Source organism: Xyrauchen texanus, chromosome 30 (assembly GCF_025860055.1).
Source record: "Xyrauchen texanus isolate HMW12.3.18 chromosome 30, RBS_HiC_50CHRs, whole genome shotgun sequence".
In the NCBI taxonomy this organism is placed as follows: Eukaryota; Metazoa; Chordata; class Actinopteri; order Cypriniformes; family Catostomidae; genus Xyrauchen; species Xyrauchen texanus.
Window position 1 is genome coordinate 30,505,794 of NC_068305.1, and position 27,987 is coordinate 30,533,780.

The 27,987-nt window shown below is 36.2% G+C and overlaps 1 protein-coding gene across 1 annotated transcript; it reads left to right on the forward strand.

The window, feature by feature from the left end:
* Positions 1-8,804: 8,804 nt before the first annotated feature.
* Positions 8,805-27,977, forward strand: LOC127624188 (EMILIN-1-like). Its single transcript, XM_052098897.1, has 9 exons — positions 8,805-8,952; positions 9,047-9,203; positions 17,457-17,576; positions 19,714-19,910; positions 20,841-22,904; positions 23,211-23,327; positions 25,931-25,948; positions 26,092-26,226; positions 26,342-27,977. Exons 1-9 carry the CDS (start codon positions 8,928-8,930, stop codon positions 26,668-26,670), a joined length of 3,162 nt encoding a protein of 1,053 aa, XP_051954857.1. The 5' UTR covers positions 8,805-8,927; the 3' UTR covers positions 26,671-27,977.
* The last annotated feature ends 10 nt before the right edge of the window (positions 27,978-27,987 follow it).

The following is a 27,987-nucleotide window of genomic DNA, read 5'->3' on the forward strand; positions in this document are numbered from 1 at the left end:
TTGCATCAATTCAAATGTGTAAACCTTTTCCTATATGCTGCTACTGAAGCCTCAATATATATATATTTATATAGTTATATTGTATTAAAAAAATTATAAAATATATAAGTTCAAAAAACAAAACTAAAGTTGACAAAACTAGAGACAGATTTTAAGTATTTAGAAATATTTTTACATTTAAAACAGACAATTAATCATCATAATCGCAATTATTTGTTAAATAATTCATCGTCAGCCAAATTTCATAACTGTAACAGCCCTAGCCAAGAGATTGGAAGCAGACGTTCTCAATTTTTGTTATGTAAGGGAACTATAAATACCACAGAACATATTAAATAAATGCAAATCTTGCAAGATGAATTAAGTCGATAATATTCAAAATTAATAAATGCATTTTAGACAATTATAAGACTAAGCACAGAAATTTTAAGTTAAAGATAGATGTTTTTCACTTTCATCAGAAATTGGGCATGGGCAGTGGATGAACTCTCAAGAAAACTGATCTCTGAGCAGTTTAAAAAACACCTTATTTCATCCTATCTTCTTATACAGCACCTGAAGGCAGCATTTTGCCATTTTCAGATGCAGTCTGTGTCTTCAGGTTACAGTTTAAACTGGGCGTGAGAGCTGTGCATGCAGAGCTCAGTACTGCTGCAGCTGGAGTGAGAGGAGAGGGGATGCGGTCAGAATACCACACAACATGCACTGCATTTTAGTGGACAACATGTTGAAAATGCACCATAAACCTATTTATCAACACCTTTTACAATAGAGGCGTTTATGACTCAACATAAAGTACTGTACTGATATACCCATAATTATTTCCAATCTCTTTATTGTGTTATTTAATAGGACAACACAGATCAGCAAACACATGGAAGAAATCAGTATACATAGAAATGTCCTGATTTTATACATATTAACCCCATCCCTCACCACATAAAAACCTTAACAAACTAAGGCATGAAAAAAAAGGAATAGAGAAGTGTGAATGAGTTAGTACCTAATAAATATGATTAATTATCCAAAACTATCAACATCAGAGGAGCAAAGTAAGCTTTTAATAAAGTTCATGAAGGGATCCCAGGTGCTATAAAAGGATTTGAGAAAACATTAATATTCATCTTAATTTTTCTATCTTCATGCAAGAGAACATTTCTTGGATCCATCTGTCCTGTGTTGGAGAAGAAGTACACTTTGAGAAGGATATTCTATCTGGCTAACAGAGTAGTAAAAGTAAACAGCTGGACCAGTGGAGACAGTAAAACTGGGATACGGCAAAATGCCAAAGTGCTTTTTTCAATGTGTCAAATACTGAATATGAATATTATCAGCCGGAGACTGTCTACAAAGATTACAAGCATAGCTCTTGTCAGGGAAAAATTTTGCTAATTGAGCGTTCGTCAGATGGGCTCTATAGAGAACCTTACATTGTAGCAGACTGTGTCTACCACAAATTGAGGAAGAATGCATCCGGTTTATAATATGACACCATTGATCATCAGAAGTTAGTATCAAGGTCCCTTTCCCAAATCCTCAGATCAGGATTCAGAGTACTAATTAAATCATAAATTAGTTAAGACGCTTATGGTCAGAACTTAGAGCAAAAAAGTTGTCTAATGAATCTTCAGCAGGACGGTTAGGAAAGTGAGGGAACAATTTCTGCACAATTTTTGCAAAATAGGTGACTATTGTTTAGATAAATCCTAGCTGACAGAGATGAAAAGGACGAAAACACCCCTTCATCATACAAATCTTTAATTGTGAGAAGGCCGTTGCATGCCTAAATAGGGTGTGCATTGTCGGAACTAGAAGGTGAAAATGGTTTTTTATTGAAAATAGGCATACTGTTTGTACGAAAGCTCTATGCAGTCCGAAGGGAAATACTGATCACTGACTTAAAAAAAACATCTTGATGCATGTTAACCATGCAGTGACAGACACAAAATACTTCCCTCATGCAAACTAGATTTATTGATGTTTTAATGTATAATAAAGATCAATTACCCACTCTTGATAAACATCTGATTATTATGATTATCTATCATCTCAGGAAAAATTTGATGTAGTAATCAAGAAATCACTTTATTTTCTTTATAGTCACACAGTACAAACAGTTCAGATGCTATGAAAACTCAAAGCATCTCTTGGTGAAGTCACACACACATACATACGAACCGGGTGATCCTCTTTGTATACTTTGTTGTTTTTATTTTATTTCTGTTAAGGGAATCGTAAAATTAGCCCAATCCTCTGAGCAGCAGGCTAGCGGCTACTCCTCTCTTTTCTCAATGCTATTTGTGTGTCAAACGTGTTGACCAGTCATAGGTTGTAGCACCTCCCTCAGTCTGCCACAGTCACCTTTACGCCCTTAAAGTACCTTCTCTGGTGTAGGAGCTAAAAATCCCCCTAAAATGGCTCTGAGGAAATATAGTTGCTCAGGTATGAAAGCAACGAAAAGTACTTGTACGGGCTTTAGTACCACCAGTGGAAAAGGGGTTTTGACTTAAAAGTAATTAGATTACAGTAAAAGGCTTTATAATCTAAATAAAGTGTATCCTATTTACTGTAGATACACAAGAGTGGCACAATATTTGGGTAGCTGATATTTACCTAAGCTAAATATAGCTTTCCATACATGAAATTTGAATCACAAAACACTTTCTTGGTATGAAACACAACAGCTCCAGTTACTTTTAATGAAATGGGGGCCACTTCTTATTTTCACACCCTATACAATGCTCTTTTCTCATGATGTTGACAGTCTGTGTATGAGCTTATGAATACTGGGCTTTATACCATCCATGTGGTGGAGCACAGACAACTCCCACCTTTTAAATTAAGGTGGAGAAAAAAGAAAACAAAGTATCACATGGTCTTTGTGACTGCAGCATTCTGTTTTAGCTGTAGCTTTTTTTGTTTTGGGTGCCTAAAGAAAATATCTTTATGCTTATCTTCTCATATAGTTTAATGCACTTTATGTTACTCCTGAGTTAGACTGCTGTACTTTCACTCTAAACATCCTAAGGGACTCATTTCTCTTTATCATTCACTTTGCAGATTCTTTGCAGCCACTATATATCAGTTAACATCTTGTTGTTGTTTTTTTACATAAATAATTTAATGTTTAGACTTAATTTAACATAACCAATTTAACAATAAATGAAGCATGTTTGGCTTGTGTTTCAGTGCTGGCTCTTCCTTGGACCTTGTGGCAGGGGCACTAATGCTAAATGACAGTAAAGCAAGAGTATATTTGGGGGGGGGGTGAAAGTAGAAGGTCGTGGATGATCTCTCCCCTCATTCATTTGCACAAAGGAGGGCTTTCTTTCCTCATACCTTTGCATTCTTAACTCCTACTGCCCTTAAACCCCTGCCCTCCACGGTTCACTAAGAACCCTACCCAGTGGAGAACCGTTGCTCTGGTTGGTTTTAAGACACAGCAGGAGCACTAAATGTTCAGAGGACCTCAGCGGACCAAACTACACCAAACACCTCCCCGGGCTTGATTTCTCTGGGAAGGGCAGCTTGTGCATTTCACCTCTGCACCATGTCAAAGTGAAAGTCTGACCTAAACTGAGTCATTCTAGAACATTAATCACATTATTTATACAATTAACCAGCTACTCTGATCTCAACTGGAGACTATCAACTTACACACTGGTACTGTTAATTTTTATTTAATTCCAGAAAAAGCAAGATTAGAATGTGTTTTTGTTCCGATATGTTTTTCACTTAGGATCATCCAAGGGTCATATGCATAAACCGCAGAATATTGTGGAAATGTTAAGACTGTTTTGCTTTGTCTTTCCAAAATGAATAGAAAACCGTATGCTTGTTTTAGAGCAAAACATAGTCAGGGTTTGCTTTTCCCAAATTAAAACAGTGCCAACAAACATAATTTGTGACCACTAACTGCGTGAATGCTCCTGATGTCAGATTGTAAACATTAAAGGCAATATATCTTTCTCATACTTTTAAAAGGTTGTGTAAAAACGTTGTTTTCCTCACAGCGGTTTTCTATTAAGCTCTGCATATACACTGTGCAGTATATGTAATTGGCATTTAAACTAAGGTTTAATGGGAATGTGTGTGGTTGGACACAGCATGCATTTGTTACAGGTTCATTTCTTTTGTAGTAGCAACAGAGAGGAGTGCTGCTACCATCAAGCTTTTCTGGAAAGCTTCAAGATGGATGGTGGATTTGAGTTATATATCATGTTGCATGAACTTAACCAGGTCCACTAACACAGTGCATTATAAAATGACAGGATAATCACCATAAACACTGCACAGATGCTTATAAAAGAGCACTGACCTATTCTAATGGCCAATAGGCTATATCTATTCATGCTACATACTATACATATTCTGTTAATGAGATATCTCACACAAGCCTGATTACAGAAATTATGGATCATAGTATGACTAATGGTCAGTAACAAAATCCATGTTTTGATATTGACTGAAAATGATTATTAGATACATTTAAGAAAAAGTGTTTAAGAGACAATCACTTCCTACAGGAATATTCGGGGTTCAGTACAAGTTGAGCTCAATCAACAGTATTTGTAGCATAATGTTGTGTATCACAAAAAAAAATATTTGTCCATCTTTTTCTTAAAAAAGAAGAAGAAAATATCGAGGTTGCATTGAGGTATTTACAATGGAAGTGAATGGGGCCCGTTTCTGGAGGGTTTTAAAGGCAAAAATGAGAAGCTTATAAGTGCATAAAAGCACTTGAAGTTGTTTAAATGATTTTTACGGTGTTTATGCATATCGTTTGTCTTGTGGCTAAACTTAAATAAAAGTGAGTATATTAACACTTACGGATTGGCCCCCATTCACTCCCATTGTAAGTGCCTTACTGTAACCACAATGTTTTTTTTTTTTTTTTTTACATTTCAAAATTACATTTAGTTGTAATCAACATTATGTCACAAATGCTATCGATTGACCCTAACTTGTCTTGAATGCGTAATATTCCTTTAAGGCTCCTTAACTGGTTAAATCATGGGTTGAGGATTATCACGTTTTTGATGAGGCAAACAGCAATGTGCCGTATCAAGACACTGTGAAAATAATCCTTTCCAGTTTAAGTTATGGTGACTGTGCTAATCTTAGAAACAATGTGCCAATGATTGGGCTTAATTGGAATGTGTTTTTGCAGGGGAGTTCAGCTGTCATTGAAGTTGGTTGAATATATTTATGTTAACTTTTGGAATGTGTGTAGGGATTCTAGTAGCAAGCTGGAGGCAGAGTACAGGGCAGTGCACTGGAGTTTAATGGTTCTTGGTGACTCAAATTAAACCCTGCTGATTACCAGCCATGAACACAAGTTGAATTTGACTTTTTTTAATGTGCAACTCCTATGATCTTGTAAAATACACAGTATACAGGAGGTGGTTGGCATTCTGCATTCGCAGACATCTCGGGGTGCTTCTAAGTGCAAAATAACAACATGCAGAGAACACACACAACTAAACTAAACAACGCCATGACCCACTGGTGTTAGGATGGTGGGCCAAGGCAGAAAGAATGTAAACACACTTGAACTTCAGAAAATGCAGATTCAAGCAAAAGAAGCTCCATGCAGCCATTTGATTTATGAGTGTTGTGACATAATGTTTTAAGACTTCCTCGTTTACAAAAGTTCAAATGTTCAAAGCAGCGGAGAGGAATAACTATTCAACATAAGTATAATCAAAGACTTGGTTTAAACAAAGCCCAGTGGTACTTGTATGATTTTATTTTAGGATCCAGATTTTACATTGACCATCAAGTGGTGACCAAATACAGTACCAAAATGTTTTTTTGTAAAGTAATACATTTATTAATTTAACTCTGAAATACATAGGTATCACAATATGCAAACTGAGTAGGAAAATGTTCAATTCAATTGTGTATAAGTGCATAAACAACAACAGGAGTATGATTTACCAGCCTAACAAGTGCACCCAAACATAATGTATTGTGAGTCATATTGTAATGATTTTCGAAAGATATGGTAGCTGTTTTTTTTCTTTAGTTGATAAGCTTATTTATTTTGCTATTCTAATTATGCACAATTATATGGTTAGTTGCACTTTATTATTTGCATTCACCATTGTTTTTCCCAACTGGCCTCCACAACCCTATCAGAACAGACTGATGACCCATTTTTGGTTGATCATGCCATAACCCACGTCTACATAATTTCTCACAAATATCTTGTAATGTGTTGTGTACTACAGCTTTTGTCTCACTAATTGCAAATAAACTGTCCCCTCAGGAATTTTAATCTGCTGTACAAAGTCCAGGGACTTAACAGTGCTTTATGTTTCAAAATGAAAGTCAGGAAGATTCAGTGTTGACTGAAGTTCGACATTACAGCCAAGTTTGAAGGAAAGTCTCATCATATAACGCAGAACACAGTCGAAGCAAAACTGGAAAATGCAGTTTTGTGGTTTGAATGACATTAAAATAAAATGAATATTAACGTGATTCAGCAAAATTGCACATTCAAGTCCAAAAATGTCTCCAGCTTTCTGTGGTAAACAGACTGGGATAAAGTGAGATTTGAATCTGTCTCACACAAAAGAGTTTGATCAAAATAAACTATTAATAATAAGCTATTTGTGCTTTTTCAAAGTATGACTCCTCAAACTGCAGGAAGGGAGTTCAACACACACACACACACATGCACAGTTGCATTCACACACTTTTTCCTCAAGTCTGGCCAAGAAGATAGACCTCACTCAAAAACTAACCTTGAATACCTTAAACTTGATTCACATCCAGAAAGGGAGAAAAACTCAAAATGTGTCTTCAACAAGGTAGGTTTTCTCTATTGTACTCCTGTGACTGCTCTTCTGAGAATAAATTCAGCCACAATATATGAATTGCCATCTCTCTAAGTTCCCTTAGACAGTGGTTCTTAAATTACCACACAGTCATTATTGAGAGTCCTACATGTTGTCATAGCAGGCAGCACACAATGCTAATGTAAATCTCTGTCCTCCCTGACTCCCTCTCCAGACAATCCTTGATGAAGGCTAGTGATGCTAGAGACAAGTTTCAAACATTTGCTGAGGCAGTTTTTCTGGTCCAATGGACCGAATCTGTCTTTGATGTTCAGGCTGGGTTAGATCATGTCTCTAAGCAGCCCAGACCCTCCCTTCCTTCACTTATATGCAAAGCTATCTTTCTAAACAACCTTGAAATCATGGGAAACTGTCCACTCGATTTTACCCTCATTATTAACCTTTCAAACACACAAAAACACACACAAAAAATTATAAAAAATAATAATAATAATAATAATGGAAATAATCGCAGTTTCTAAATATGCTAATACACATATAATGCGAAAGTGTGTAAGAAAATATAAACTTTAACTTCAAATATTTTCATAGATATTTTCAATAGAATTATTTTGCTTCTGTCCCACTTTACCAACACTGCCTGGAAACAAAATCTCTGATTTGGTCAAAAGAGAGTCTAGTGGTTTTTGTTCCCGTATTGAGTATTTCTTAATTTTTGCTTTTGACTAAGGTAGGACACATCCTAAGCTTTCTATAAAGGTATAAACAGGGTTCGGGAGTAACGGAATACATGTAACAGGATTACGTATTTAAAACACAAAATATAAGTAACATTTATACATATAAATGATGTGAAAACATTAATACAAATAAATGATGTGATCAAAAGTGCATTTGAACAGTGTTGAAACACTTTCTTATGATGTGTTACATTCATACGAGCGGACAGAGAAGTACGTTTGAAGTAAGTTTGGAGCAGAAGAAATAGAAATAAAACCTTGTGTAAATTGTCAGCTTTATGCTAAGTTAAAATTCTATTACTAGCCATATTACATGCACATGTTACCAGTCATGATCATATTTATTTATACATTACTGACCTTGAGTAATCTAAGGAAATACATTACAATGACATTTTATTCTGTAATCTGTAGTGGAATAAATTTCAAAAGTAACCCTCCAAACCCTGGGTATAATGGGCATTTGGATCATTATTATAGTACATTTAAAAAGTTAAGTTTCCAAAAGTGTCCCACTTTGCACATATGTCCGGGATATACTTCACCTGCATACTTAAAGCACGTGCTTTATTAGTGTAGGAGAAGTAGGCCTTCTTCATCAAATTTAGTATAGCTACTTACTCTGACAGTACACGAATTCGCATGCAGCAACTATGACAATTATTATAATTTTTTTAAAGATTAAGATTTACGTTAAAGATTTACGCATTTCAAATTCATAACAAATTGAATTGAGGAGGCTAATCTTTAATAAAATTAAATTTCAAAACTTTAATATATTTAAGGCTATTTATATTTAATATATTTAAGGCTATATTAATTTAATTTAATTTAAGTTAAACATTAAACCATTAAATCCGGAGGATTGAAGAGTACACGGATTACACTTTAAATGTTTCTTTTGCAGCCTTTAAGAGATTGAGATACGACAAGTGCCATCCGTCAATAGCGGGAACCATTTAATTACACAGTCACCTGTCTGTTATAAGTCGAGATTTAACACACTGTTTAAAAAATTCAGGAACCTAAAATTAAGAGAGAGAGAGAGAGAGAGGGTGGGGGTGGGTGGGGAGAGAGAGAGAGAGAGCAGAGAGAGAGAGAGAGAGAGAGAGAGAGAGAGAGAGAGAGAGAGAGAGAGAGGGTGGTGTGGTAGTTTTGGCATCTTTCCAGGACAGTTTTCACATCATCACTGCACAGACGATGAAGAAAAAAAAAACCCGGACACTTCTCATTTGCGTTTGACTGCAGTTCATGTGCCTTATGGGAACACTGACGGGAGAATCATTTGGACATTGTGCGAAATGATGGCAGCGGTTCATAAACTGAGACGACAATTCAGCAGAATTTCATGCAGAACTTTTAAAGTCAGCCAAATCAGTGCTGAATGGTGATCCATGGAGAGCTAGTGGGTGCGTAAAAGCGCAAAGTTGTTTTGCTGGATGTATTTTTTTACTATAGTTTTTTGTTATTATCATTATTATTTATCTGGTTTTACTTTTTAAGTCATGGCTCCATATTATTTTTACTTGAGTACTCTATTGGCTATGATCTTTCCTGGAGATATTTCTGGAACAGGATCTCACGCTCCATACACTCATGTGAATCAAAGTCAGTCTGTACCAGCTGCACAGAGTGGATCTGAGGTGACCAGTAGACATAGGTAAGATTTGAACTCTTGCTTGTTTCATACTTGACTTTTATTCATTATTAACTTTAATTAATTAAAATTAAATTCTGTATGCCCATTAATGGATATTAATTGGATGCCGGTCAGTTTGGTGTTGGATGGGCTTTTCCAAGATTTTCGTTAATACTCTTGTCACATTTTGTATTAATGTGAAATTTGTGGAAAAAAAATATATGCATAAAAACAAATAAAACTGCAACTGATGCATTAATATTAATTAGAAATAGACTTACAATACACTACAAAAATGTTCATCAGGTAACCTAAAAATGTGCTTCATGTGGTAACTATTATGATTGAATCAACCTGACTACATTAAGTTGGATGGAAGTAATTTTTAGGTCAGGTCAGGTAGAAATAGTTCCTTAAATGGTCACTTTTTTACAATGTTCAGCACTCAAATTCAGTGTCATTGAACCTGTTACACATACAAATCCATTGTGTTATGTGGTGTGTGCAAAAGCATGTTTGGAGAGAGGGTTGAAGGAATAGCAACAGTTTTCATTTCTCTGATCCTCACAATTGGGTCAAGTCTCCAAATATTGCATTAAGTCTTTTGCCAGTGCTGATAAACATTCAGACTTCTCAGGATCATATTGTTGCATGAGCGTGTGTCACACGTGCTTTTTCTTAAATTCAGCTGGCATGGTCACACTCCTCTTGTGATTTTGATCTCATAATTATGGAACTCGAAAGGTTTTCAGTAAGGCTAAGAAAGCAAGGAGCCATGTGAGCTACTGTTGGAAAGGTCTGCCCTTTTTTGACTTTACTGAGCAGGAGTCAATGCATGTGCAATGGGATGATGGCCAATGGTGAACACTTTAAGTGCACTTTTCCTGGCACTAGAACAGCCAAGTGGAGTAGAGGTTCTGCACTGTTTGGCAAGGAATGTGTTGGCCCTTGGCACAACTGTTTAAGGCTATCTGTTTGATCTCTGTTGTATTTTTACAGATGTGTAAAACATTATTTAACTTGTAGTATAGCCGAAAACGTCCTTCTCTGAGTGTTCCATTATCTTGAATGGTCACAGCTGTGTTATAATTTTTTATTGAGTTGTACTGTGCTGTGCATTGCATGCTACATTGTTTTTCTGCGAAAACTCATGATGACACAAATTATGTTAGCGTCATCCTTGATGTAAAGTCTACAAATTTGTCGGTGGTCCAAGCAAACTTGTGCAACATGTTTTGCTTGTTGAGAGTTTGTATAAGAATCTAAGTTCAGCTTTCACGGTAAACATCTAAACTTCAAATTGGAAATACACACTTTTTTTTACATCTAAACCACAATTGCAAACATTTGTGTTTGAATTGGATAGAAGTAAATATGATACAAGTGCAATGTAGGGACATTGACCAAGCCAGTTATCTTTGTATGGAGACACACTTTTTTCCATGTTAATTGATTTGGTTTCCATGTTGGTATTGATATCAATTTATCTGGTTCTGAATTGCCCACATTAATGAATCCAAGAAAACATTGAGAGCTTCAAAAATGTGGATCTGACATCTAGGATTTGGGGTACAATTAGGCTCTTGATTCTGCACAAATCTGAAATTTAGTGTAACACTCAATGTCTATGGTGGTTTCCTCCCTGGATAAACATTGCCTAACTTTCGCTGTACTCTTACAATTATTACTGTAAAAGCTCTGTTTCTACTTGAGATGTTGAAGTGATGCTCCATTCTTGACAAATTGGGTACTGTGGATTTTTCCTTTTTAACGTAAAGTGTTTATATTCAGCCCCTTCAAGCTGGATTGTCCTCGAGTCTGAGGGGCACAGGCCTCACATTATAGCCTGGCACATTCATCTGGGCCTTGCTGTTAAAATGACTGTCCCCCGGCAGATGGGCGTGGCTGCTCCGTTGGGGTGGATGGTAGCGGTGAGAACTCCACTACGGCGTATCCCTCCTCCTTACCAGATTTCGGCACCATTGTAAAGGGATTAATGGAATGGAGGAGGCGAGAACCGGCTTGGCAAAATAAACAGCATTTAATGAGAACTTAAACCAAAAGACACAAGCACACACATATGACGGACAGCTGCCCGTAAACGCTCTCTCTCTGTCGCACCACCATCTGGAGTCGGACTTTATCCCTCTCGGAGGCTTGATTAGCCTGATAAGGGGCCCGGTGTGTAGAATCAAGACCCGGCCCCGCCCTCCACCCTGTCACAATGACCAACTTGTGAATTTTATTCTTGTATAAAAATATTTGTTGACAGATGCAGTCTATCTGCTGCCTGGTTTAAAGTGTTGTAAAAAAAATACTAATAAGTTGCGTGTTTACAGGGAGAGCTCTTTGCAAAAATCTTATTTATACTGCTTGAGTCCAACTGAACAACCATTCTCTGTTACCTGCCAAGTGGTGAGAATACTTAATATGAGAACACTGTTGGACATTGAACTTTATTCTTAAAGCTGAATTGTGTAATTTTTGGGATGTTAAAAATGTATTCTCCCACTAAAGGGATAGTTCAACCAAAAATGAAAATGATCTCGTCATGTACTCACCATCATGCAATACCGGATGTGTTTGACTTTCTTTCTTCTACAGAACACAATTTAAGAATATCTCAGCTCTGTAGGTCCATGTGCAAGGTGGCCAGAACATTGAATCTTCAAAAATCACATAAAGTCAGCATAAAAGTAATCCATAAGACTCCATTGGTTAAATACATATATTCTGAAGAGATATGATAGGTGTGGGTGAGAAACAGATCAGTATTTAAGTCCTTTTATATATATATATATATATATATATATATATATATATATATATATATATATATCCACCTTTGACCAGCCATGACTAGCAGGTGGTGATTTTCACGACGAATGTAAATCACCAAACAAAATAAAAATAACACAATAAAAGAAGAATGTGGAAGTGAAGGTGGATATTTATAGTAAAAAAAAAATGTTCAAGACATGTTTACAACCCTGATTTCACCTACTGGTTGGGGCTGGTCAAAGGTGCAGATTTATAGTAACAAAGGACTTAATACTGGAAAATGCTATTTTTAAAATGTACTATAAATATGTGATTTTATGTTTTAAAATGTCTTGTCTAAGAGCAAACATGTGATTATTGTTTTATTGTACAAGTTGTTTTTTTGTCACCACCATCATATCGCTTCAGAAGACATGGATTTAACCACTGGAGTCTAAAGGCCGTTCACACCAAGAATAACTGTAACCATACAGTTTTAAAAATCGTTCTAACTGTAAGAGAATAGCGGAGTCCACACCACAACTTTAACGATAACGACACAGAGGAAAGATATATTTGGAAACACTTTCAGAGCTTTTTTTTTTCCAGCTGATGAATGATAAAAATATTGAGAGCTAATCAAAATCCATCCAGCTTTAAAGGGCTCAAGCCACAACGTGCACTCATCTTCAAAATAACATATTCCAGAACCGAATCGCCACTTATTATTACACACAAATAAAATGGAAAATCCTGCTCAAGAACCGGTAATGTTTTTTCTGCATTTTTCTTCAGTATTAACGGAGATGAATAAAAGGCATTGAGGCATAAAATTACCTCAGGTATCCATCGCTAATGTCGACAACATTTTCTTGTCTCTTTTGAAGTTGTTTGCGTCTATTTTTCTTTTGGCTTCTTTGCGATACGTAGAGCAGTAGCAGTTCATCTACATCAATTTTCTTGAGTGTCATGCGCTTAGAATAAGCAGAAAGTTATCATCCGTTGGTGTGGACACTAACAGTTATCGTTATAGTTATCTTTCTTGGTGTGAACGGACCTTTACTGATTACTTCTATGCTGACTTTATGTGATTTTTGGAAATTAAAATTTCAGGCCACCATTCACTTGCATTGTATAAACCTACAGATCTAAAATATTCTTCTAAAAATCTTCATTTGTGTTCTGCAGAAGAAAGAAAGTAATTACATCTGGGATGGCCTGAGGGTGAGTAAATGATAAAAGAATTAACATTTTTGGGTGAATCTTCCTTTAATATGCATATAATTAGGCCATTAATTATATATAGGCATTTAATAGGCTATAATTAGGCCATTTGTGAGTTGATTTCTCCAAAAAGTGCAAACAATGTGGCTCTGTGGTGAGACATTGCTCCGTTTGTTTGAGCCTCCCGATCAGCCCGACACAGCAGGATTGGCTCAACTAATGGTGTGAGTTCGGGGGAGTGAGTTATCTGTTTGTCCAACCAATGGAAGATATGTGGAGTGTTCGGGAACCCTTTTAAAATGGACTGTGTAAATGTGTGACAAAGAAGCCAGTGTGACTCCAAAGTATTTGTTTACTATTGATCTCTCAAACTTTATAAAGTGGAGAACCACACTGCTATTTCCTGTTTTCTAAGTTATATGAGCTTTAGTATACATGGACACAGGCCCTTCTTCCAAACTACACCCTGAGAACAAAACTGAAACAATGGTTCACTGTTTACACTTTTAGTTGGTTCCCCCAATACCACAGTTTTATGCATGCGCCCTATTTAATGCTGTTCCATTGCCAGCATTTATATGAAGCATTATGAGTACATCAAGAACTTTGCACTTCATTGATTAATGTTGAATTATTTAATTAATTCCATAGGAATGTACAGGTTCAATGCCTAATTGTTCAATTGTCTTGAAAAGGACATACAGTATGTTGTCCATATATGTACAAGTAAAATCATAACAATAATGTAAAACTCAAGTTCTGTTTTGATCACAGCCCTCATCCCAGCTCACATACACAGTAGATTATATGTGCATTCATAAATATCAAAAATGATTCGATACTGTCCACAAAAAAACACACAAATCTCCTGATCTCATCTGAGACTGTGTGTGTGTGTAGAGTTTGTAAGGCACAGTTGTCCGTGGTAAACTTTTGTACACTCAGTGTCTGGGCCCCATGTGTTTGTATGTGAGCACTTGCCATTGATGCAATGAGACATTCCTGTCTCAGCAGTGCTCATGATAACGAATGACTAACCAGGCTCAATTAGTTATTGTAATGAACCAGAAGCTTTGGATTTCGGCCTGGTTTCAATCCCAACTAAATGAGCTCCGTGAGTAAAATAGCTCTACTTATCACTCTAATGAGAAAATATGTTTTCAAATAAAAGGTAGCTTTTTCCATCTGAGATATGTCACTAAAATTAAAAATTTTCTTTCACATAAAGACTTGGCAATTGTGATCCCCCAAACAGTGTTATCCCGCCTACAGCTGGTTCAAAACACGGCAGCTAGACTTTCAACAGGGTCAAGAAAGAGAGGTCATTGGGACATTTAAAAATTCAGATTTATGTTTACAATGTACTATCTGGTCTCGCACCCCAATATATCAGTGACCTTCTCCACCCTTACTCCACCACCAGAGCGCTCAGGTCTTCCGATCAACTTTTATTAAGGGTTCCTCATTGCTGCTATAGATCTAACTGTGACTGTGGCTTTTCTGTGATAGGTCACAATCTATGGAGTTGTCTCCCTTTCCATGTGAGGTCAGCTTCATCACTAGCCATTTTTAAATCTTCTTTGAAAACATATTTTATTCTGTAGATTTTGAATAGATCATTGAATAGTTTGAAATGGATAAAAACATGGTGCTGTATTTAAAGGTTTTTATTTATTTTGTTATGTTTTAGATTTTTTATATCAATCCGTCATTATTTATTTATTTGTTTGATCTGTAAAGCACTTTAGGTCAACTTCTGTTGTTTTTAAATGTGCTCTATAAATAAAGGTTGACTTGACTTGAGTTAAATCAACCACTACAGTGAAGTTGGGGAAGCTATGGTTTTTAAATGTGATCTAACTTTAAGACATAGTAGAATATCTAAAGATCTTTTGTTAACAATATTAACATAGTTTTCGAATAATGTATTTATTAAATGAACTAATTAAAAATACTGTCTACTATGTGCCTAGTGCCCATTTGCCACACCTCTATGCAGACAGCTATAGATCTCTGAACAAGATGGGGATATCCCTGCCTTCATTCCCTCAAATGTTGGGCGGATATCTAAAATAGGTCTGGCGATATGGCAAAAAAATTAAATCTCTCTTTTTTTTTCTTTCTCAAACTTATGGATGATTCACAAATCACGATTAGATTTTTCAGCTTTTAAATATACTCCAACATGATTAAAATTGCACGTAATTGATTACCATGGAAGGAAACCTGTTAGAGAAATCCAAGTTCTTTCATTATAGGAAACAAAGTTGTTCAAGAAAAAAATCACAAAAAAAGTGCACCACAAGATGTCAACATAGTGTAACTGTAAAATAAATGAATATCTAATAAACCCAAATGTTCAGAAATAATAGAATAAAATAAGAAAACTGCTAAATACTTCATAGCCAATATAGGTATGCATTTTATTTAAACCAAATCTATCTAGAAAGTTATTTAGAAATCAACAGATGCCACGTTCTATTGCTGATGTGCTGCAGAGTTTCTCCAGCCACTTTATTGTCCAATCCGTCTTAATAAAATAATTTTACTTACCTACAAAATCATATGTGTGAATGTTTATAAGTAAAATATGAGATACAAAATATAAGTACCAATATAAGTGTCATTTGTTTCATTTAATATTTAGTCCTTTCAGATTTACATATAAATGATGCGATCCAAAGTGCAGCGGTGAAATATGATGTGTTACATTCATACAAGCAGACAGAGAAGTTTGAAATAAGTCTGGAGCAGAAGAAATATAAATACATTTTCAGCTTTACGCTAAACTAAAATTATTTTTCTAGCCATTTTACATGCACATGTTACCAGGCATGATCATATTTTTCTATTACGAAAATTCATGTTGGATCATAATTTCTTTTTTTCTTGTAAGACCTTTGATATAAGGGCAACAATCATATTCTTTATAATAATGTTTGTATTGTTTTCCTGTGAAAATATCTAAAAATCCTTAAAAAACAACACTGCATAAGATATTTAGGTTTTTCAGTTAATGTATTTTTAACATGTGTGTATTGTGTCTAACTGTACTGGCTGAAAAACTGAGTTTTTATAGTCAAAACAAGTGAAAAAAATCTACCAGTGCTGAAGAATTAATCCAAAGTATTTAGAATATGATAGTCTGTAGTGGAATACATTTAAAAAGTAACCCTCCCAACCCTGCATTTCTTAAAAAAAAAAAGCTAAAATCTTGGTTCCAGTGAGGCATGTACAATGGAATTCAATGGGGGCCAATTTCTGAACATTAAAATAATCACTTTTTCAAATGAATATCCACAAGACATAAAGGATATGCATGAAAAATTATTTTAGTGTGATAAAATCACTTACTAATGTTGTCTTTGTAAATTTGATTACTTTTGTAGACTAATTAACTAATTAAGACCAAAAAAATTGCATGACATATATTTGGAAAATGTCTCTACTTGACTAATTGTACAGATGTATTTAAGTTTGCACCAGCTTGCTAATGACTCACTAATAATGCACGCCGGTGAGTTCGTGTTGACCTATTTTAACTGACTGAATAGGAATTAGCTGTTGGCCTCAAAGTAGGTGGAACTCCAGGTCACACCTATTAATGATGTGGACCAGTAGCAGTAAGAAGGTGTTTAACCACAGGTACAAAGTTTTCCTTAAAGTTTGCGCTAGCGAGCTGTTACAGGCCACGGAAAGGATCTCAAAAACACCTTTGTTTTGGCCAGAATTTTGCTCTAAATGACATCACACCCATTCATTCTTCAATTTCATCTGAAGCATGCCGGGACCTTAAAATGAAGACAGAAGACTTCTACCTTTAATACTACCATTTGAAATAAAGTTTGAACGGAACAGTCCAAAAATGAAAATTCTGTTAATTTTTCCTCACTTATGTTGTTCTCAACCTGTACGACGTTTTTCTGTTAAACAATAAATGCTATATTTTGAAGAATCTTCATGCAGATTTTCATTACTATATCAGTTCTTCATGACCACTCCAGAAATTATATATATTAAAAAAACACTATAAAACTAGTCCATTTGACTTGTGCACTATATTCTTAGTCTTTTGAAGCCATATTATAGCTAAGCAATTTTTCACTGATAATCTTCTCTATCTGTTAGCTGTTAATTCGAGAGCCACTGTGACTGAATCATTGAGTCAGTTTAACTCGAGAACCAGATCAACTAGTTCATTGAAAAGAACCAGCTCAATTTGTTCATGATTTGTTTCATTTTGGGGTGAACTGTTTATGTAATAAGTATCATTTTTAAATTCACCTACAGGAACTGGTGTGCACACATAGTGACGCGGACTGTAAGTTGTGTAATGGAAGATGGGGTCGAGACCTATGTGAAACCTGAATATCAGCGCTGTGCATGGGGCCAGTGTTCTCATGTGGTTTTGTAAGTATTTTTGCGCATCTTTGAGCATAAACCAATTTGAATTTCTTTGATTTACTCTTAGTCTACACTTAGTATTATGACAAAAAAGAAACGTTTGACCCAAGTTAAAACAAGTTTAATGATTTGATCATCTGTATCTATTGGTTTACTAATTTGCAGCTGCTCTGTAACGTTAATAAAAGTGTGCAAGAATTTCCAGCATTATGACCGTGGAACTTGCAGGAATTATTAAAATTGTGCGCAAAACCTGCCAAAGTATTATATTTAAATACGGAGTGTCTATTTACACTAAGTGCAATCTTGCTGGCAGAGGCTATTTACACTAACTCCACCAACCACTGCTCAGACCAAGCTCAAGACAGCCAGTACAGATTTAAATGAGGTCAACTGCTGATCAATTGAAGGCAGGCATATTTGATTTTTTCGCTGGCAAGAATAATTTTATTAGAAAAATGCCATGGTGAGACTGTGGTTACTGTAGTAAAACCATGGTTCATTTTTGTAAGATAGGGTTAGGGGGAGGGGTTGGTATAGGGTGTATGTGGGACTCCAAATAAACACAATAAAAATGCTGCAGTGATGCCACTATACTGAATGTGAATATTTAAACAGGGGTTTATGAGTATCTGTCACTATTTTCACTAGTGCTAATAGCCTCTGCCATTTCAATATGAAAGTTGCCCTGGTTCCCTTCCTTTATGATTTCATTATATAAAAAATTATTACTCTGCAATCTGCTAAATGAATCAATGAAACGCTGCGTCAATAGCTGTTGGTGCCAGATGGGCTGGTTTGAGTATTTCTTTAACTGCTGATCTCTTGGATTTTTCACACACAACAGTCTAAATGTACTCTGAATGGTGCCAAAAACAAAAAGCATCCAGTGAGTGGCAGTTCTGTGGTCAACAGAGAATGGCCAGACTGGTTCGAACTGACAAAGTCAATGGTAACGCTGTACAATTGTGGTGAGAAGAATATCATTTCAGAATTCTATTCTGAGATGCGGGTTGGCACTGTTTTAGTGGCACGAGGGGGACCTACACAATATTAGGCAGGTGGTTTTTATGTTGTGGATGATTTGCGTATATGGCAAGGTGGGCCAAATCAAAGGTCATCATGGGCGGGCCCTGGTTTGGGCATCTCTGGTCTAAGGAAAAAGGATTGTTTTATCTGTTAAAGTGCCAAAAAGTTACTTGTAACATTGTTGTTGTACTCATTGTTTGTTAGTAAATACATTTCAGTTGTACGTCCATGAGGAAGTGCCCCCTTTTTTATTTTTAAATTTCAAAAAAATCTCAAATTTATCTAAGAGCTTTAAAGAAAACTATAATAGAAAGTCCCCTATAAATACAGAAGCCATATCATAAGTATGTATGGAGTATAAACAATTTTCTAACAATAGTAACTACTGCACTTGAAAGTTGAGTAAGCTTAGTTCAGAACTGCATACTACCCATACTACTAATACTACTTCTGCCATATGGCAGAAATAGTAAGTGTAGTATGGTAGTATGAAATTCCAAACTCAGTCTAAGAATCACAATAAGCTTGCCAGAACAAAGTTAACATTTCCAAGGATTTTAATGATGTTTCATTTATTTGTATTGAAAGCTTTGACTGAATAAAATAACAAAAACAAGCCCAGAAACAATAGCTCATGAAAGAAGAACAGGCGTTTATTGTACTTAGTTGCCTAGAGTTCTGACCTTTTGAAAAGTGATACATCACCAAGATTATAATAGGAACAGGATAAATATTTTTTGTCTGCTACTTGAGCAGTAGCATTAGAGAATCTGGTTAACCTTGACAGATTATTAAATTAAAATGTATTGCTTTAACTGTCAGTTTGAATAAAAAGTTCAATTCAATTCAAAAGTACACATATGTCGGTATAGTTAACCAAAAATAAAAATTCTGTCATCATTTATTCACTCTCATGTTGTTCTAAAATCGTATGACTTTCTCGTTCTAAACTCATATGACACAAAAATAGATGTTAGGTACAATGTTAGCCATGGTCAACATTTACTTTTATTGCACATTTTTATTATACAATGAAAGCGAATCATAACTGATGCTATAATACTATAGTGCATTCTTGCTAGAACTGAATATTATGAAATACCTCGCACCACAGGTATCGGACATACAGAAAGCCAAGGTACAAGGTTGCCTATAAAATGGTGACAGAGTTGGAATGGAAGTGTTGTCATGGCTATTCAGGTGAAGATTGCAGTGATGGCCCTGGTGGTTCCTCTGTCACTCAGGTCAACACAGGCAGACCTACTTCTACATCTGGGTCCAACACAGGACGTGGCCAAAGTGGTGAAGCAGGTATGGCAATACACAAAGAAATGTTCTGGGGTCAGTGGAAGTTAAACTAAATCAAAAGCGTTTGCAGCATAATGTTGATTGTCTCTAAAAAAATAATTTCGACTTGTTCCTCATTTATTTAAATCAAAGCAAATATTGTGGTTACAGTTAGACACAATGGAAGTGAATTGGGCCAGTTCAGAAACGTTAAATTACATAACGTTTCAAAAGTATAGCCATAAGATATAAACGTTAAACATGTTAACAATATATTAGTCTGATTAAATCACATGGCAGCAAAGTTGTAATAGTGGATATAACTTTACATATGCAGTTTATCACACTAAAATCTTGTTAACACCTACAGTGTTTACATCTTGTGGCTATACTTTTGAAACAACATGTATTCAATTTGTAAGTGCCTTACTGCTTTTTTTTTTAATTAAAAATTGATGAGTCAAAATTAGATTCTGTGGTAATCAACATTGTCACAAATGCTGTTGATTGAGCTTAACTCGTATTGAATCCAGAACATTCCTTTAAAACAAGAAGATGAAAAGCAATCATGAAATTACCTCTATAAATGTTAAAGGTATATATAGTTCAGCCAAATACAACATTTCTGTCATCATTTACTCATCCTCATGTTGTTCCAACCTGTATGACTTTATTTCCTCTGTGGACCACAAAGGAGATGTTAGGCAGACAACCTCAACAACCATTCATTTATCCTTTTTCCATAAAATAAAACTGAATGGTGACTGAGTTTGTAAATCACATTCTGCCTCACTTCACAGAAGAAAGTCATACAGGTTTGGAACAACACAAGGGTCACTAAATGAGGACAGTATTTCATTTTGGAGTGAACAGTTCCTTTAAATTATTTACTTTCATTTAAATTTCTTTGGCAAAGTTTGCAAAAATTTAAACAGTGATCTATTTCCTTTGTAGCAAGAGGAGACAATGACATAATTAGACAACTTGAGGAACAGATTCAGAGCTTGAATAACGACCTTCACAACCTCCAGTCCACCCTCCACAATATGGAGAGAGTACAAAAGGAGTCCCAAATGGAAGTCATTAGTGGTGGAAACAATCTGGCTGATGCTGCCCAGCCAGGAATAAGGGAGACCATCCACAGCATCCAAACAAAACTGGACATGCTGGACAACATGACACAGGTCCATGACAAGACCCTCATAAGCATCAACAACCACCTTGTGGGTGGCAATGGAATTGGAAATGATTTAGACGTTCGCTATGGAACATTAAAAGAGGAAATTCTCAGGGAACTGGAATGGAGGGTGACGCTGTCGTGCTCAGCTTGTCCTAATGGAGTGGAGGGCATACAGGGACAACAGCAAGAAGACCGAGAGAGGATCCGAGCTCTGGAGAAGCACATCAATATGATGGAACAGCGCCATCTTCAAACGGTAGAAATGCTTGAGAGGGAACTATCTCACTCTCAGAGTTGCTGTGATTCATTGACCGATCTGGACAGGAGGGTTGGTGCTATGGAGAGAAAGGCTAGTTCCACTGCAGAGGCGTATGATATGCTTAGAGGACGTCTTGAGAAAGAGTTGAAAGGAACAGGTGGAAATGAAGGCCGGGGAACAGAATTCAATGAAAAGCTGAATGGTCATCTTAGAGACTTAGAGAGAAGACTGAATGGGACTGTGAGAAAAACAGAGCAAAAATGCTCCCATACTGAGACAAGTATGAAGGAGTTTGTTCAGCGAGAGATCAATCAGATCAAGAAATCTGTCCTCAGCCGAAATGATGATCACGGTTATAGAATATCTACAATGGAGATAGATGTTCAAGATTTGAGAGATTCTGTCAATAATCACAAAAATAATCTGGAACAGTTGGGGAACAAAACATCCAATCTCGACAGCAGGCTTAAGTCGACGATTAATTTGTGCACAGAGACATGCGGTCCAAAAGGGAGTGAGACAGCAGATACTGTGAAAAGCCTGGAATGGAAAGTCATTGCCAATGAGGAGGACATTAAGAAGTTTGACACCAAGATAAAGGACTTAAGTGTGTCTGGTGACTCCTTAATGAACCGTATTATAGATCTAAGCCATGATGTTTACAAAATCAAGGATTTGACAGGAGACAATGGAGAGCACTTCAACAAAATTGTCATAGATGTGGAGAATCTGGGACATGATTGTGATGTATGCAGTTCAATAGATGGTGAACTTCGTAAGATAAGAAACATAACCAGCAATGCTTTTAAAACATTCCAGGGAGAAATTACAGACTTGCGCAAAAAAGTAGATGCTGATGAGTATGATTGCTCGCAAGTATGCTCAAATCTACAGGAGGAAGTGGGAAAACTCAAAGAAGAGGTTGAGGAATGCACAGGGCAATGCAAGATTAGCATGGTCGACCATCAGAAAAAAATAGATAATCAAAATACTGTAACTCGCAAACTTGGAAAAGACCTAAAGTCCATTCAGGGTGAGCTTACAGGGGTATTCCAAACATTCAGCTCCATCAATGACACTCTGATAAGTCTCAATAACACCATAAAGAGGCACAACAACATTATTTCCATTCTCGATACGTATAAGGACAAACTCAACTTTGAGTTAGATCAGATCCAGGAGGATTTGAACAAGCACATAGACAACAGTAAAGGGCGGTTTGATGGTATTGGGCATGATATCAGTAGCTTTAACAGCAACATGATGATTGAAATGGGTGAATGCAAGCATTCTCGAGATGGGTTGGAGAAGAGGCTCATTAAGATGGAGCGTGTCTGCAGCAGACTGGATTCATTGTCAGAGAACCTTAAGAGGATCAAAGAGGGCTTGAGCAAGCATGTCTCTGGGCTTTGGACATGTGTCAATGGGCTAAACTCCACAGTGATCTCTCATGGTGAGGCCATCAACAGCATTCAGAACATTCACATAGAGAACATTCATGGCATGTTGAACAACCTCAACTCTTCCATACTGCATGCTCTCAAGGAGTTCCAGACCTTCACTGAACAGGACTTTACTGGTAAGATCCTATTAGATGTTTGGTGCAAAGACAATCCCAATTACACCAATCTTTTCACATGTACATTTAAATCTGTTTGTGTCTAGAACAAAAAGTTGTATGTTGTGTCAAAATAATGTTTTGTGACTCATCTCAGTGTCTCTGCATTTAAAAAAAGAAAGAAGAAAAAGTTTGGGTAAAAGAAGCAATCATTTTTGATGCACTATAAAGTATAAATTTGATGTCAGTAATGACAAATATACTATTTTTGGGAAAAAAACATTTTCAATTGTTGTTGAATGTAATGCGCATTGGACCAATCCTCAGGACCTCCTGGTCTACCTGGTCCAAAAGGAGAGAAAGGATCCAAAGGGCCACCAGGGCCAAGGGGACCTCCAGGCCGAGAAGGACCGCAAGGGAAAGTAGGGTCAATCGGACCCCCAGGTAAATACATGAAAAACTGGATACAGTAAGATTTGTAAAGACAAACTTTGATGTTGGCTTGGTTTGACAAAGCCTTGTCTAAAAATGTAAACTAGCTTTAAAAGTTTGAAGGTTGATGGTTATACAGACATTACAGTAAAACAAACAGCCAGCTAGCTAGATACTGTACATAATCTGCTAGATGGTCAGATAGATAGAGAGCAACTTAAGGGGATAGTTCACCCAAAAATGAAAATTCTCTCATTATTTACTCAACCTCATGATATCCCAAGAATATATGACTTTCCTTCTTCACCAGAACACATTTTAAGAAAATTAGAAAAAAATCTTAGCTCAGTAGGCTTAGCTCTTTAAAATTCAAGAGGATGGTGATCCTATTTTTGAAGCTCCAAAAATCACAGACAGTCAGCATAAATTTCATCCATACGACACCAGTTGTTAAATGAATGTCTTCTATAGCGACACGATCACTTTTGGTGTAAAAAAATATTAATATTTAAGTATGAATTAACTATAATCCAATGCTTCCGTGAGGGTAGAGTTCAAGCGGTCTCTCGTGTGGAATATTTGCGTTGTCATGATACAGAGGTCCTCACAATCTCCACACGGTTGAAATATCCAAGATAAGCACACAAGCACACCATTGTGATTAAATAAACAGATAAATACAGATCTAAACCAAAGCCAAACAAGCTACTGTACAGCGTTCCTCCTTCTCACTTGTAAACAGTGCTGCTCTTCCGGCTGTGATGCACATGCCTCATTTCTTACGCGTTTCAAACGCCAATGCGATTACGTCACACGCTTGTACTGTAGCTGACCAGTTTAGAGTTATTACTAATAAAATTCCTTAAATATTTACCTTTTTCACACCAAAGGCAATCATGTCTCTTTAAAAGACATTAATTTAACAACATTAAAGGTGCAATATGTAACATTTTTCCTTTTTTTGCCAATGTGTGAATGGCTTGTAATGCAACTTAAAACATGAGCCCTTCCAGGACTTCCTAGGTTGCCTTTTAAAGCCTGTAGACTGATTTTCATGGGAAGGGAGCGGGTCTCTTTTGCTGGGAAAATGAAAAGGATGTGACGTTTATGCGCGCTCCCGAGAGTCTTGACTCAGAAATTAGCTTCTCTTCCTCTAGTCAACAGCGTCAACATATAGTCTGCAACACTAGGTAACGTTATCTTAGAGATGGAATCCAGCAAACATCCAGCTCCCAGCACAACACCGACTCCTAAATACTACTAAAAGTCAGGTATGGTGATTCACAGTAACTGACATAATGTTAATCTGTTATTATTCAGCAAATATAACTACAATAACACATGAAATGAATTCTAGATAATGTTCAAGATAATGCAAAAAAACTTAATTAATTAGTGTAACATAACTTGGTTATACAGAAAATATATTCTATTATTATAAAACAATTGCAGATCGATATATCAAAATGACAGTTGTGATGGAATTCAATACTGAATTGTGTCAACATATTTATAAATGTACTAATTCATACACAGCTACTGTCATCATCCACCAAATTTAGCTGAGCTATTGATAAAGCTGGCTATCTAGATAACACAGACATAGGCAATCGTATAAATGCAGTCAACGTATCATGCAAAGAAAAGCGATTACTTCAAACTGCAGTCTTGCATAGTCAGACCTATATCCACACTTTGTTTTAGCCATGTTCCAGCACTGGAGAGTCAAATATAATATGCAGTCTCAAAGTGTGTAGTAAAACAATCATAACTGTGTAATTTTAATTATGCTACCGCATCTGTCAGCATGATGTCGGTGAATCACGTTCAGTCTCTTTGTACGTTATGTCATCGTTTTGGTTGATGCTCGTGACCCTATTGAGTGTGTGCGTGAGCGCGAGCATCAGGTAGCTGGCTGCAGTTCACTTAACTGCCGCAGGTGTCATTAATAACAAGGGATTCTGAACCTTACATACTGCACATTTAAGTCAAATTAAAAAAACACCAAACAAATAACTAAACAATGAAATTCAGAAAAACATCATATAATGTTTAGTTGTAGTGCTTTCAATACAGCTAAGGATGAATATAATTTACAAATCAGCATCAGTATCATCATTTTTCATACTGTCCCAACATTTTTGGAATTGGGTTATAGTCAAAAACAACATGTAGAAGAATACATTTGCTGGTGCTGAATTTCCTGACCAATGTAATAGCTTATTACAATATTTATAGTTATAGAAGTGCCATTTTATTTATGTGCAATCACTTATATAAAAACGAATACAATATTGACAGTAATTGCTTCAGATACACAGTAGCTGAGATTAAGCAGTAGGGAGCATTATTATATTTCTACTGGAGCAATTCGCACCATTTCTCGTATGAATGGAAAAAGCCTGTACACACGAGAGGTGACAAGAATGCAAGCAAAGGCCTTTTGTAGGTTTGTTTACCTTTGAGTTTTTTGACAGTTGAAGTGTGAATTAATAGCATTCCGTTGACCTGTTTAAACATTCTGTCAGTGTAAGTCTATGATTGTTTTCAGATTTTTTATTGTCCGTGCTGTGCAAAAACAAAAAATGTCTCATATCTCTGTGTCTCCTTTATAGGCCTCAGAGGTGAACAAGGCAAGTATTTCCAGTTTTCTATTTTCCCCAAAATACAGTGTATTTTGCAATGGCAAATTTCTGTGTTATATTTTACTTTTTATATATGCCACTACCTCTGCTACGACTAATACAACAATTAATTACATTTCTCTGCTAACCAGGACCTCCTGGAGAGGATGCTTACATTCCAAGACTATCTTTCTCAGCAGCACTCACACGACCACAAGCCAATGCAGGCACTATTTTCTTCAACAAGGTCTTTGTCAATGAAGGAAATGTATACAACCCCAATACAGGTATGTTATTGAAAATATGTAGTATGTAAATCTAAGACTCCTGTTAATTTGTTTAGGCTGTTTTGCTATTTAGGCAACACTCTTAATCTGTTCTCTCCCAAATGTGTTTTGGCAGGAATGTTCACTGCACCATTGAATGGGCGATACTTTTTCAGTGCCGTCCTAACGGGTCACAAGAATGTAAAGATTGAGGCAGTCCTATCTAAATCCAATTATGGTATTGCTCGTGGAGATTCAGCTGGCTATCAGCCCGAGGGTCTAGAGAAACCCATGGCTGAGACAAGACATACTCCAGGTTCCTTGGTCCTCTTCAACATCATACTCCCTCTGCAGGAGGGAGATACTGTCTGCATTGACCTAGTCACAGGTAAACTTGCCCACTCTGTGGAGCCCCTTACAATCTTCAGTGGCATGTTGCTCTATGAGGACAAAGAAATATTATAAGAGCCATCAAAGGAGATGACAGATCAGGAGATGTCTGGACAACTGGCGAAAATCCTCTTCAGAGACTTTTTTTAGAGCAGTTTTACATATTTTGGACTATGGACTGAGATTTTTTATATGGTTACATTTTGCACATACATACTTGTATTGAAGGACAGATACTATTCATTAATATGAAGGGCACAAATGCAATTTATTTGTTGTTAATTGTAATACGCCGATTAGGGCACCATTATCACCTTCTCACCTTGAGACATTTATCAACCAACCACTAGATTGTTCACTACAATACACCTTAATAAATAAAGTGCAAACCATAGTTTATACATCAAAATAATACAGAGACAGCGGGCAAATGTGGATCTGTGCTTGATGTGGTTTCATTTTAAATTTAGGAGTTTACATTCACAAAGTCTCCATTCAGTTTGTTTATTTTCTCCTTGACATGAATGCCATAAATACCACATATGAAGTTTTCTATTATTCCCCATTTCCTCAAAGTATAATTCTTTCATATTTGTGGCACATTTTTTCACTTAACCTCCGAATTTGAAACATATCCATAAAAGGAAAAACACAAATAAAGCAGACTGTGCTGAGAGGGACACTGTTAGATGTGCCAGAGGCTATAGATCAGGAAGCCTCTCTAACCCATTCTTTGGTGACTATTCCAAAGAAAACCATCAAAGTTGTTTATGCTAGATGCAGAATGATTCCACCCTGGCTATATTTTTGCCTATGGATTTTTATTTTCACTTCTCTTACTGCAGATGTTCTCCAAACGGACTGACTTTAACAGCTCAAAACCTGTGTCTATGCCAGAAATGCATTTGTGTGACCTGAGCTGTCTTGTTGGTCTATGCTTATTGCCTGATGTGTTTTTTTAATACACAGGGATTTAAAAGGACTTTGTATTGATTGAAGAGTGTAGTACTGTGGAACAAAACACTGACCATTCAGTCCATTTTAACCTTCAAAAGAGAGGATTTCTTTAAAGATCTTGATAAACATTACTTCAGAATGTTTTATTTTGCAGTAAGCCAGCTGGTTTTCTTGATTTGGACCAGGTTACATCAGCTGGCCATTCATAACCTGAACTACAAGTTCACATCTGATGGTTTCATGTCCTCCTTACCTCTCACCACAGGCATTACAATGCAGTATATTTTACAGCCAATTAAGTATTTGACTATATTATGCTATCCAAACATTCCTCGGATTTGTTTCAGCCCATTATTGTTTAATGATCACCGACTTACTCAAAGTACTCAGAGCATTGAAAATATTTTTAAAAATATTATTTGCAATTGTGGTTTT